Below are 12,926 nucleotides of genomic sequence, written 5' to 3'. Positions count from 1 at the left end.
GTCTTGTGGGTCTCGGGATGTGAGCCCTATTGGTTTTCAAAGTTAGATGTTTTCGGGGCTCATCTCTCCAGTGTGTCTTAAAAGTTGGGATGCGCAGTGTGGGGTTCGGACCCTTCACTCCTCAGGGGGAAGCTCCACATTTTGAGTTTCCTCCCAGTTATAGGATGCTGCACCAGGCATGGCGTTTATGGAGACTGTGTCCTAGCCTCCCCTCCCTGCTTTGATGGCTTTCTTCCCACTTGCCCAGTGTGTAATCATCAGGCAGCTAGCCTTTAGATTTTTCTAAAAGGAAATTATTTCATCTGTTGCTGTACACTCTGTGCGTCCATAGCGGGAGGTGAGTTCAGGATCTTCCACGCTGCCATCTGGAGCTTGCACTCTAGATGTTTTACTTAGCACGAAGAGGTATTTATTGTTAACTTTATTATTTCACCTTCATTATGCAAAAATCGATTAACTTCTAGTTCTTTTTTCCCTAGCACATGATAGTGATGGAAGACATGCTGAAAGACTTTCTTCTTGGAGAACATCTATTGTTGGTTGGCAATCAGGTGAGTTACGGCTGGAACTCAGGTACTGATGAATAAATTATATTAACAGTTTAAGTTTAAAGTTTAAGTTTTTCCTTGTTGGAATACATTTTTAGAAGTGATTTTTCTTTTTCCTACTAAATGACTGACTTAATTAAGCAAAGAGGGCCTTCTACCTTCTAAGTTTTAGAATTATCTCAGGGCTTAAATCACCATCCAGTCGCCCATCAAGTTCTGTCCCTTCTGCCTCGTAAGTATCTACTCTTCTTTCGCGCATCTGTCACTCCAGCCCAGCTCGCCATCACCTGTCACCTGGTCTACAGCAGTACTTTGCTAATGCAGCTCCACGTGAACCTTAGTCTCACTCTGCAGCCAGACTGTTACTTGTCAAACTAAAATCTGACCAGTCTTTTTTTTTTGCTTAACTTGGCTTCCTATTGTTCTTAGGTACAGTCTTCAGTATGGCTCACAGTGTCCTGCAGGATCTGGCCTCTGCCCACCTTTCTAGTCCTAAGCCTTGGCTCCCTCCTTTCTCTCACTCAGTGTTCTCTTGAGTCACTGAACTTCCTCCAGTTTCTTACCTCTGCCCTGGACCTTGCTGCATGCTTTTCTCTCTATGTGGAGCACTCCCAGTCCTCCTCCTCCACCCCCTTCCCCTAACTCCTGAGAGCTCTTCCCTTGCCCTAGCTGAGTTCAGTTTATCCTGCTTCTACACCCTTCTATGTCTCTGTCTTCACACTGGTCATGTCACTGTGTTTATGTGTACAATGACTGTCATTCCAACTTGTCTGTATGATCTTCAAGGGCATGGACCATGGTTCTCTTGCTTATCTCTGTATCCTTTGTTCCTAGACCAGTGTCTGCTACACAGTAGATATGCGCCATGTTTTTATGGAGAGACTAGATAAATATTTTCTATTTAGAAGGTTCTGATAAAATGTTCCCTAATTGAATTGTCAGATTCACAGTGAATAGCACCTTTGGTTTTTTTAAATTTGTCTTAAATTAATGATAAACTTTCAGAAGAAGTTTAATCTTTATTTTTCCTTTTTTCTTTTTTTACTTACAAAGACAATACATATTCTTCATATATTTAGTTCCTCAAACTTATCATTTTAAAATGTTGGGTTTTTTTTAAGTTTTTATTTATTTGAGAGAGAGACAGAATGCATGTAAGTGAGAGAGGGGCAGAGAGAGAATCCCAAGCAGTACAGAGGTGGATGTGGGGATGGATCTCACAGACTGAGGTCACGACCTGAGCTGAAATGAAGAGTCGACAGTCAACCGACTGAACCACACAGGTGCCCCAAAGGAGGGGCAGAGAGAGAGGGAGAGAGAGAATCCCAAACTGTCTCCAAGCTGTCAGCTCAGACCCCAATGCGGGGCTCAGTCCCATGTAGACGAGATCATGACTGAGTCAAAATCAAGAGTCAGACACTTGACTGAACCACCCAGGTGCCCAGGAGTGTAAGGTTACCTGCAGGATTTATTGGCAAATAAATGCAGAGCAAGTGCTGCACAGAGATGTGTTTTGCCAAGAATGGAGTGTAGTTGTGTGTTCTCTTTCCCTGTGCTTTCCTCAAGTTCTGATCACCTAGGAGATCTCTTTTTCACAAGTGTACTTTTGCAGTCGTACTAACGCAGGCCCTTCATCAATGGCTTTGAAAATGCCTTGCTTCATTTATCAGTGGGATTTCAGCACCTCTCAATATTTTATGCACCTTCTCACCTTCACCTTTATTTCTGTCTTGTGAAACAAAATAATAAAAAAGGAAAAAGACAGGGAAATGGAGGCATAGCTGGTAGGTTGAGGACTCCTGGCTCTCTTGAGGTGGTGTTACTGGTGTTTTTATTCTAAATGCAAAGTGACAAGTGGGAAAATGCCTCTTTTAATCATATGATTTATTCTGAAACTAGTTTAAACTATTTGTAGCAGTTAATCAGGGTTCTTTCTTTCTCTTTATTTTTTTAATGTTGATTTTTATTTTTGAGAGACAGAGAGAATCCAAAGCAGGCTCCCAGCTCTGAGGCACAGAGCCCATCACAGGGCTCAAACTCACAAACCACGAGATCATGACCTGAGCCAAAGTCAAGACATTTAACTGACTAAATCACTTAGGTACCCCTTTCTTCTCTTCCTAAGACATTACATGATGACTACTCAAAAAAAAAAAATGCAGAAGTGAAGCTTTGGGATTAAGTATTGGCAGAGAAGCCAGCAGTGGGCTGGTATAATTACACAATAAAGTGTGATGAATGCTTTTAATGCAAACTATTTATAGATACATGCAATGTACCCAGCCTTCTGTTTGCAAACTAGAAACTGGCTGAAGTCCATGAAAGAAACTTTTTAATAGTTGAAGTAGTAAATTTGGAGATGCCTTGAAAGATTTAACTGTCACCAGTAACAGATTTTACAGTGAGGAAATTAAGGAGTGTTGATTTTTAGGTATCTCAAGGTTTATCATGTTTATGAGCCCAATGCCACCTTATCTTTCCGTATAATACTATCTTATCTAAGAAATCTGATATTAGACAAGATTTTATAACTGTTGGAAAGCTGAAAACAGTTCCATAAACATCACTTATTGTAGCAAAATTAAGTAACCCACATCTTATTTTGATGAAGTAAAATTGACTTTTGTTATCCCTTCAATTTTCTGTGTAGGATTTTATGGCTCAGTGCAGCAGCTTTCCAATACGAGAAGCAGAATGGCTGCCTGTTAGCCAAAAGGGACAGGTGCCTGAGATTAGTCTGATGGTTGCTTAGCACATAACGCTGCATGGCGTAGAACCACTTGAGTATGCCGCACATGCATTATTTTCTACTTACTTTAATTATAACATTACATGTTCCTTTAGTGCAATTAGGAGTTTCCATGCTGGCTTTTTGTTTTTTTAAATCCTAGCATGACTTTTTATTTCTATTAGCTTGACTAAGAGGGGAAGAAAAGAAATGCCTATTTATTTTTGAGTCGGTGATGCTTCTTCTGTCCCAACTCTCCTGACAAAGAAGCTTCTTTTCTTCCCATATTTTCCTTCCTCTTGATTTATAGAGTGATACTCTATTTGATATACAAAATATTTATTGTGAATGTTTGGGGTTATAGAATCAACCTATAGGTGCATATTTTTTTATTGTTGTATGAAAACTCCCTAAGAATAAACTTACGTTTTTGTATAAGAACCTGTAAGTTTTGAGAGACCGTTGCATTTTTATCAGATATTAGAAAGAAGGAATGTTTCCCCTTACCTATCCCCTTACCTAAGAGTATTTTTCTAATATGCAGTATTTAATTTTAAGAGATAAAAATGTAATCATCTATATATGTTAGATAAAATTGCAAAGCAAATCATCAAATTTTGATTTGTTATTGAAACATAATTAATAATTCATAATCACTTCTAAATGAATATAACCCAGTAATTTGGCAGATTTTTCTTTCTCTCTCTTTCTTGCTTTCTTTCTTTTTCTTCCTTCCTTCTTTCCTTCCTTCCTTCCTTCATTTTAAACCAGCTCTTTGTATCATTTTACCAATAACAGTGGTCTGGTGAAATTTTTGTACTTCAGCTCTCCTTGTGTTCCACAACCCCTACTTTTGCCCTTACCCAAATCCTATTGTGTTACGTTTTACTTACCAAGTCAAAAGTCAGCCCTGGCTGATTCTCACCTAGGATGTCTTCTCTATCCCTGACTTCCACGTGCTTCATGTTTTTATGGTACTTATTCTTTAGATATTCTTTTCACTTTCTTGGCAATTTTTGATCTATCAGCAGTGAGATAAATCATAGAAAGTATCTCTTAGTTTTATTTTCCTGGTAAAAGTTGTAAGAGGTTCCTCCTTGCCTATCAGATAAAATCTCTTTCATAGGGAGACACTCAAAATGAACTGTGACCTGGCTCCAAACCCCCTTTATAATTTTAGTTCTTCCAGATTTGAGTTTCTAACCCTCCCTGCAGAAATGAGGCCTTTTTTGTCCCCCAGCCATTTTTCATGTTGTTGACTTCACACAGTCCTTCTCTCATTTTTGCGGATGAAAATCCTGCCAGTTTTCAAAGCCCAGATGTTTCTTCTTCAGCTAAGCCTTTCCTAGTCTTTCCCAAATAGAAATAATCTCGAGGTACCTGCCTGGCTCAGTCAGGCAACTCTTGATCTTGGGAATATGGGTTCAAGCCCCATGTTAGGTAAAATCTTTAAAAAGTAATAATAATTTTTTTCTGAAATTTTATAGTATTTTCACTATTTTGATATGATTTTTAAGTTGTGATATGTATTTGATTTCATCTATAACTGAATTACAAGTTTCTTATAAGTGTTAAAAATGGTAATATATGTACATTTTATAATTTCCAATATCCTTTTTTAAAAATCATCTCATTTAGCTCTACAGCAGCCTTTTGGGGTAAATGTTTTTATGTTCCACATTTTACAAACAAGCCTTCTGAAACTCAAAAGGGTTAAAATATTTGCTCAAGATCACATAACTAGTTAATGGTAGACTACGTTAGGGCTCCAACCTTAAAGTTCACACTTACCTTTCGGCATATCACACTAATGCTTATCCTAGGAACAATAATGATAACAGCAACAAGAATAACAATATGTAATTGCTAACTTTGGTTGAGTGCTGCCACAGGCCAGGGAGTGTGCTTTACACACAGAGTACAGGGTGTCTTGTAATTTTCTATAAGACATAGAGTATATACAAACCCTTTGTACTGATCACTTAGCTTCAACAGTTAATAACATTTTATCTAACTTGTTTTATCTATTCTGTCAACACTTTTTTATGTTGTCTTCTCATACATCATTCTTTTACATAATGCATTTTTTCATAGCCATCCCAGTATCTATTTCTAATATAACCACAATTCCATACACCTAACAAGTTAATAATAATCCCTGAATATATTCTTATACCCTTTTCTCAGTTTTCCTTAGCTGTCTCCAGAGTGTCATTTTACACTTGGTTTATTCTAATCAGCATTCAAACAAAGGCTGGTAATTGTATTTAGTTGATATCCCTCCAAAGTCTCTTTGAAAAAGGAAAGCTATACTCTCCTGTTCTCTTTACCCTGAGTGGTGCTAACAAATTTTCATGAATGTAAACATTTTATTCAGAACTATACCAATATTGATGAATGTCTGAGGAAATATTGTTAGAATAAATTTTGTTAAGCCAAATTAAGTCCCTGAATAATTTGTACAGTGACCTCAAACCATATCCATTTTTTTCCAGGCTAGAAATAACTGCTTTCTTTTCTGATTTTCATAGCCTTTGACATTGAGATATTTATACACTATGAAAATCAAGAAACATATCTTTAGTGCCAACTAAGCAGAACTCTATGCACACTGTTATGACCTAACCCTACATAATAATCCTTTGTATCTTACTCCACTTATTAATCATAGACTTCTTGTGATCATAGTTTTTCTCCTGGTAAAGTCATGTTTGTTGAATTATTTAATATTGAGATGCTGTGAATATTTTATTGCCAAAATTAAAGAATGTGTGATTTTTGCTAATTAATAATGTGAACTGAGCCCTAGCAGATTGCTACTGTGCCACATCAGAAATACAGCATGTGGCTCTGCCAGTAGAATTGTCTAATATCTGTAAGGGGACTGAACAGTTTGTCCAGAAATCTTGTCTGTGGTCCCCAGCTGGTGGTGGCAGCAGGGAGTTTGGTAACTAAGTGTGCTATGCTTCTAGGAGGTCTAGCAGCCCGGGAGTCCCAAGGCTATGAAATACTTGGGTTTATCCAATAGAGTGACATTCATCTTTATGTTGTGTCCCTTCTCTAACCCCTGCTTACTAGTGAAGTTGCTTGAATTATAATCTGGAAATTCTTGACTCTCCGGTGTTTCTTAGTGAACATTCTTTTGCACTTATTTTGAATCTGTATATTGTTCTTGCACACACATTGATTTTTCTTTTCCCTCCACAAGATTTGTCATGGCTGCTTTGGTCATACCTAATGAACAAACCACCTAAGAATATACTTTTGTCATTTATAGCAACACAGTATTTCAAAGAGGAATTGCAGGGATGTGGATTTTGTCATTCCTGTTTGAAAAAAGAGGTTATGACTTTGGCAGAAAGCTTTATAAGTAAGTGTGTTTTCCAGCCATGCAAACTCATAGTGTAGTTGAAATGCAGATCTTCTCATCTGACTTCTGGGTACTGTTCCTTGGCTCTGTTGCCAGGAAGCCATTTGTGCAAATGCTTAGGATTGTTTACTATTCAATTTTAATAATTTTTTTTCTGATTACCTAAGTAGTGCAGGTTCACTGAGAGAATTTGGAGAATAAATTTCCGGTGATTCATACAGCAGTAATCTCACATTCTGTTATGAGGTTACAGAATATTAGAGTAAAATAGTGTTTAGAGATCAGTGTGTCTAGACCCTCTTATTCAAATGAACAAATCTAGGCTCCGTTAGTGGTAGAAACCTCAATCTGAAGAGAGAGAGAGCAGAGATCATAAGTCAGGTTTCTTAACTGGTAGTATATTATTTTCAGGCAGAAGCAAAGAATTAGAAGGTTCAACACTTGGTAGAAATTTTAAGGTTTAAAAAAAGCAGCTGCAACTTATTTCTTCCAATTTAATGTAATAGTAGTCTCTTTGTTATTTTTTTTATTGCAGTTAGTATTTGTTATGACATTCATATAGTAGCTTTTTAAAAAAGGAAATTAGGACACTGCAGAAATCGTCTGTAAATATTATGCAAACTGGCCTAATTCTATGAATGTTATTAAAGAATTAGGGGAAACTGGAAGGAATGCCCTAAGCTCAGGGAAGTGCATGAGAGAAAGCAGAACACTGGCAGTGGTAAATACTCGAAGTCGATTTTAAAAACCATTGCAGAGGAAAGATCCAACTTGTCTGTCTCACTGTTCTCCCCCTTGAACCTTGCACTCTATCCAGGAAGCTCCTGGACACATGTTTTAGCATATCTAACCTTGGAATGACGGATCAGGATATAAACCCCATGTAAATTAGTTCAGGGAGGCTACCTCCTGACATTCTGTTCTGCAATATGGTGAAACAGAAATGGCCCAATCTGTTGAATCAGAATGTTGCCTTCAAATCCCATTGTGTGCCAAGTTCTTAACTACTTGGAATTTAAGTTTGCTTGTCTCCAAGCAGGTACATTACCTCCCACTCACGTGGGCTGGTGTGAGGATTCCAGTGATTAAGCACTGAAAGGGTGTGTATGCATACAGCAGAGGGCTCAGCAAACATTAGTTTCCTCCTCTTTGTTTGCACAAAGGGAGCAGAAGCTTCCTGAAACAGCTTTCTACCTCCTATAGCAAAAGCAAGTCATGTGACTTCCCTTTCCTTTCTTATTTTCTTTCCTCAAATTTTTGTAGTTATTCCCTGCAGATTATTCGTGAGGTGCGTGAACTGGGGGCTGATCCTGGCCATACGGAGGGAGTTTTCCCTCTGAGACACCAGACACGTTGCTAGAGCACAGTGTGGTGAGTGCTATAAGCAATGGTTTGGGAACCCAAAGGAGGAGATCATTCTGATGCTCAGGGCAGAGCAGAAGGAGAGAAAAGAAGGGGAGAGTCAGACCAAGCTTCCAAGAAGCGAGACATTTGATTAGAACAATAAGAGTGAGTGGAAGAAGATGAATAGATGGGGGAGGGACGGGCTGTTCTCATGGAAAGAGAGACATGGAAACTCCAAGGTTCTGTAGACTGTTGGTTGATGAAGAATGCGTTTGAGTGAGGCTTGCAGACGGCTGGCAAGGCAGCCTACAGATTTACCTGCTGTGACGGAGCCCTCAACACTTAAGTCACAGGACTGGCCAAGTCCCATCACTGGACTCATTCTCTCTTGCCTGCTCTCCATTCCCCTTTAGGTCTTTTCTCGTGCTCTACTTTTTTCTCCTCCTCCCCCTTGATGGGATATAGATGGAGTTGCCCAAATTCTGTATGTTCTCCTAGTCCAGAAAGACAAGGCCTACAACTTTTGTTCCTTTCAAGGATTTTACCACTAATCTCTCTGAGGAAACAGGATAATTAAAATAATAAACCTGAGGAATTTATAAGAACTCCAGAATCTTTCAAAGTCCTTACAGTCATGGTCCCCGATGTTTTCTCTCACAGAAACTGGAAGCATGTTTACTTCCTATCCTTGGTTTAATTCATGTCTGTGGGACATAACATGTTCCCTGCTTCTCTTAACCCTCGAGTTAAAGGGCCATCTGACTCCTACATCTGCGAAGGTCCTCTCTCCAGGATACTGTCACAAAGAACACAGCGAGACAGAACAGTAATGATAAAAGATAGTGCCATTCTCATGAGAGAATTTGCATTTTCTCAGGCCTCTCATTCCACAGCTTCCTTCTCCCTTTTTAAATTTTCAACTCACTAAATATCCCCAATGAAAGTCAAAGCTTTTTTAATGATGTAAAAACTATTTATTTAATGCTAGTTTCTATTAAAGAATACACATATACAGAATAATGACAACTAAAGATAAATATTCACAGGGACAAGATGAAAATGGTAGCAGATTTGTTTTAGCAGCTGCACGTTGGATAATGCTTTGTTTTTTACATTACCCAGTGAGAAAAGTGAGTGTGTGTAACTTTTAGGATGGAAAAATAAGCGACTATTTATGTATTTATTCAATTAAAGTAATCCTGAGGATTTTGTGTTCTAGGTGAAAACTGTGATTGGAAAGTGCAAATCGCTGTAACTGGTCCTTTCTGCTCTGCAGATTTACAGAAATTCCTTCTGAGGTTATGTTTTTAGCATTTACTCGAAGACAACTATCAGAGCTTTCAAAATGAAATCAGAAATGACCTGATGAGATCTCTGTTTTAGAAAAACAACTAAACAAACTGTGCGCTGGCCTGTGTGAATCCAGAGGAGGGAGACCATAAAGGGTCTTTTCTAAGGGTCTGGGCACAACGGGCCGTCCTTGAGAAGTGACAGCGGATTGGAGAGGAAGGAGCAGATATGGGAAGCAGGCACTTCAAAGTAAACAAATCCAAAATTAAACTGCCTTTTTAAAAACTAGACTGCCCTCCCCCCTATCCCCAGCAAAACCACTTCTCCTCCCCCGGTTCATTTGTCGGGAGGTGGCACTGCCTTCCACCCTGTGGCCCAAGATCGAAACGGACTTCTTTGTCTCCTCACCTCCACATCCAGACCGGCACCAGGCCCCGTTAGCTCTTTTCCCTAAGTACTTCTTTAATCCATTCATTTCTTCTGCTCCTTAGTTTAAACCACCATCATCTGCTGCCTGGATTTTTTTTAAGGAGTTTCCAGGCTGCTTTCTTGTACTTTCATTCTTTCTGTCTGCCAGATCATTCTACAGAGTGATTTTCCAAAAATCAAAATCTGATCCTATTCCTCCTCTACTCCACTGGCTTCTCGATACTTTTGGGAAAGAGCCCAAATCCTTTTAAGTGGCTTCCAAGGCTTTGCCAGAGCTAGACCCTGCCTGTCGTTCTTGTTTTCTTTCTTACAATTCACTTTCTCATTCCTGCTCTAGCCTTTGGCTTCCCTCAGGACTGTCCAGTGCTCCAGCTCACGATGACGCTCAAGTCGTCACACATACTATTCTCCGCACCTGGAATACCACTCCTTCTCCACTTCCCCATACCTCCGTAACTCCTTGATTTCCCCACTAAACATTACTGTGTGTGCGGGCTTGCCTGAGCCCTTTGCTAAAATCTTCAGGCGTCTTGGATGTCCCAAAGCATAACACCTATTACAGGTGTATTCGTTATATTTGCTTAAGTGTCTTTGTTTCCTACTAGATTGTAAGCTGTGAGTATGACCATGGGCTATGGCTCTTTTATTTACCATCCTATCTTGTTCCGCTAGTATAGTCCCTGTAACATTATGTATTAAAATAGTTGACAAATTGGATGAGGGAGGGAAGATAGGAAGGAAGGAAAGAAGAGAAAGGAGTGGTGAGAAACAAGAATAAAAATGTTTTGCAAGTAGAAACTATACAGGTTATAGTGACATTTTGAATGAGGTCATGGGAAAAAATAGACTAGTCAAAAACATTCCATGATTCCTTCATTGAGTAGCAGGGTCCATGGCGAAACTCTCATACTGGGATTAAAAGGAAAAAAGAGTGCATTTCGGTGGCAGCATAATGAGTCCAGGTGAACATCTGGTGCAGTGTTCGGTTGACAGGGATCAAGGATCTCAGCTGGAGCTTTGGAGAGAGGGATGAGCCCTATGTGATGACTCTAGTTATGTGAGTGGGAGAGTATTTGGAGCAAGAAGACAGCTGAGCTGGAAGTTCTGAAGACCCTAAGATAAAGAAAAAGAGATCCCTAGTGGCAGCTGGGGATTTCATGTCACATCCCACTTACTGGACTTTTAAGCCCCTAAAACAATGTGTTGCTCCAGAGCAATTTGAAAAGGCATGGCTGATTTGGACTTTGGAGGTGGGGAGGGAGCCGGAGCTCCTGACAGTAGCTTTTCAGCATCTGTTTCTATCAGGAAATCCTTTGTATTTCTGATGTTACAATGCATTTATGATACCTGCTTTCTCTAGATTCATTGACGGTAACAGGTGATATATTAACAAACACATTTTATTCCTCTGAATGTGTCTATTTAAAATTTTATGTTTGTTTTAGCATGCCATTTAAAGCTTACAGCGCTTTGTAGTATCTATGCAAATTTGAAAATAGTTTTGTTCCTGTGTTAGACTTTTAACTATTTGGGGAGAGATCCAGTTAGATATCAAAAAGATTCTTGGAAGATGAAATGATCCATTGTTCTTACTTCAGCGAATTTGTCAGTTTGACAGTCAGCTCTGATAATGTTGAATCTTTTGTAGGTAAAATGTATAAATTGGATCATTGCACAACTTGGCCAGTTTTTCTAAGTCTGGAACTTATCACAATTTCCAGTATTCTTTGTCTTTACTGTCATGGCCACAGTTCATATCTTACTGGGATTTTAAACCCTTTTCTAGTACTTTCCAAATTCTTTGTATTCATTCATTCATTGGACAGATATTTATTGAATGCATTATTGTGTCAGGCTGTATGCTGGACTCTGGGCAAACAGCAATAAATAGGCCTGCCCCCTGCCCCCAGGACATTTTCAGTACACAGAACAGTGAATAAGAGAGACTTTAAACAAGTCTACATACACATAAATCTTATTTATGCTTAAGAAGGAAAAATAGAGGATAGTATGGGAGGTGAGGAAGAGCCTGACTTACGCTGGGGGGTAGGAGAAGCCTTTGTGAAGAAAGAAGTGAAGATAATGAAGGAGAACAGCTAGGATGGTGAATGACAGGAAAGCTCCCCAAGGAGAAGGATGTGCATGCGCAGTCCCCTGAGACAGGCAGAGCTTGCAGTCTTTAAGGACTGAAGGAAGCCGAGTGTGACTAGAACACTGTTTGGGTGGAGAAGAGAGGACACTGGAGGGCTAGAGGGATGAGTGGAGGCTAGAGTGTGTAGGACCTTACAGGCCACAGGAAGGACTTTCCGATTTATTCTAAATGCAGTGAGGAGCTACTGAATGGGGAAAATAACATGATCTAATTGATCTGTTAAGAACATTACTCCGGCTGGCAGTATGGAAAATACATTCAAAATAGTATGAATGAGTGTAGGGAGCTCAGTTATGAGACTACTGCAGATACGTACTCTTGCTGCACAAAGTCTGTGGACTAGCAGCATTGGTGCCACTTGGAAGCGTCTTAGAAATACAGAGTCTCAGACCCCAGCCCAGAGCTACCAAATCAAATCAGTCTGCATTTTATCAAGATCTTAGAGGTGATTCATTTGCTCATCAAAGCTTGAGAAGCATTGTTCTAGACAAGATAGGATACTCCTTGGTTTAAAATGATTCCAGAGAAATTTGACCGACTTAAGACCTATTTTGGAGGTAGAAATGAGAGTACTTAGTTATGAACTGAGAGGGAGTGAGAAGTGCTGAGGAGGACTGGGTCCCTGCCATAAACACCTGGGGAGATGCAGCTGTCTTTAATTCATTTGACAAATAGCTGAATACCGACTTTGTGCTGGCACTGTTCTAAGCACCAGCAAGTCAGCTGTGAACAAGACAAGCTTCTCGAGGAGCTAATGTCTCCAGTCAGAGAGAAGGGTAACACACAAGCAAATAAATGGATAGAATGTTAGTGATAATAAGTGCTTTGGAGAAGGATCAAGTTAACTCTTGATTTTCCTCCTGAAAAAGGTCTTCCTCCCCTAGTCTTTCCTACCCTTTTACTCAAGGAATTATCTAAAAGTAACCTTTGGTTTTTCTTTTCCTTTACCCTCCCTTATCCAATCTTTCAGCCAGTTTTGTCAGCTTTACTTGCAAAAGATCTTGGACCTGTCTTTCTCCATTTGTCTCCCTAATATAAGCCATCACTGTCTCTCACCTGGATGTT

General features: G+C 39.4%; 1 protein-coding gene across 3 annotated transcripts in view; it reads left to right on the top strand.

Moving 5' to 3' along the window:
* Window positions 1–12,926, top strand: part of VWA8 (von Willebrand factor A domain containing 8) — a 334,690-nt gene that overhangs the window by 128,713 nt on the left and 193,051 nt on the right. For all 3 annotated transcript variants that reach the window (XM_029936673.1, XM_029936672.1, XM_029936671.1), the window contains one exon: window positions 480–551. In XM_029936673.1, the coding sequence (XP_029792533.1) occupies window positions 480–551 (72 nt within the window). The remainder of the gene's footprint in view (window positions 1–479; window positions 552–12,926) is intronic.

Source organism: Suricata suricatta, chromosome 4, assembly GCF_006229205.1.
Source record: "Suricata suricatta isolate VVHF042 chromosome 4, meerkat_22Aug2017_6uvM2_HiC, whole genome shotgun sequence".
Lineage (NCBI taxonomy): Eukaryota > Metazoa > Chordata > Mammalia > Carnivora > Herpestidae > Suricata > Suricata suricatta.
This window is presented reverse-complemented; position numbering and strand designations above follow the sequence as displayed.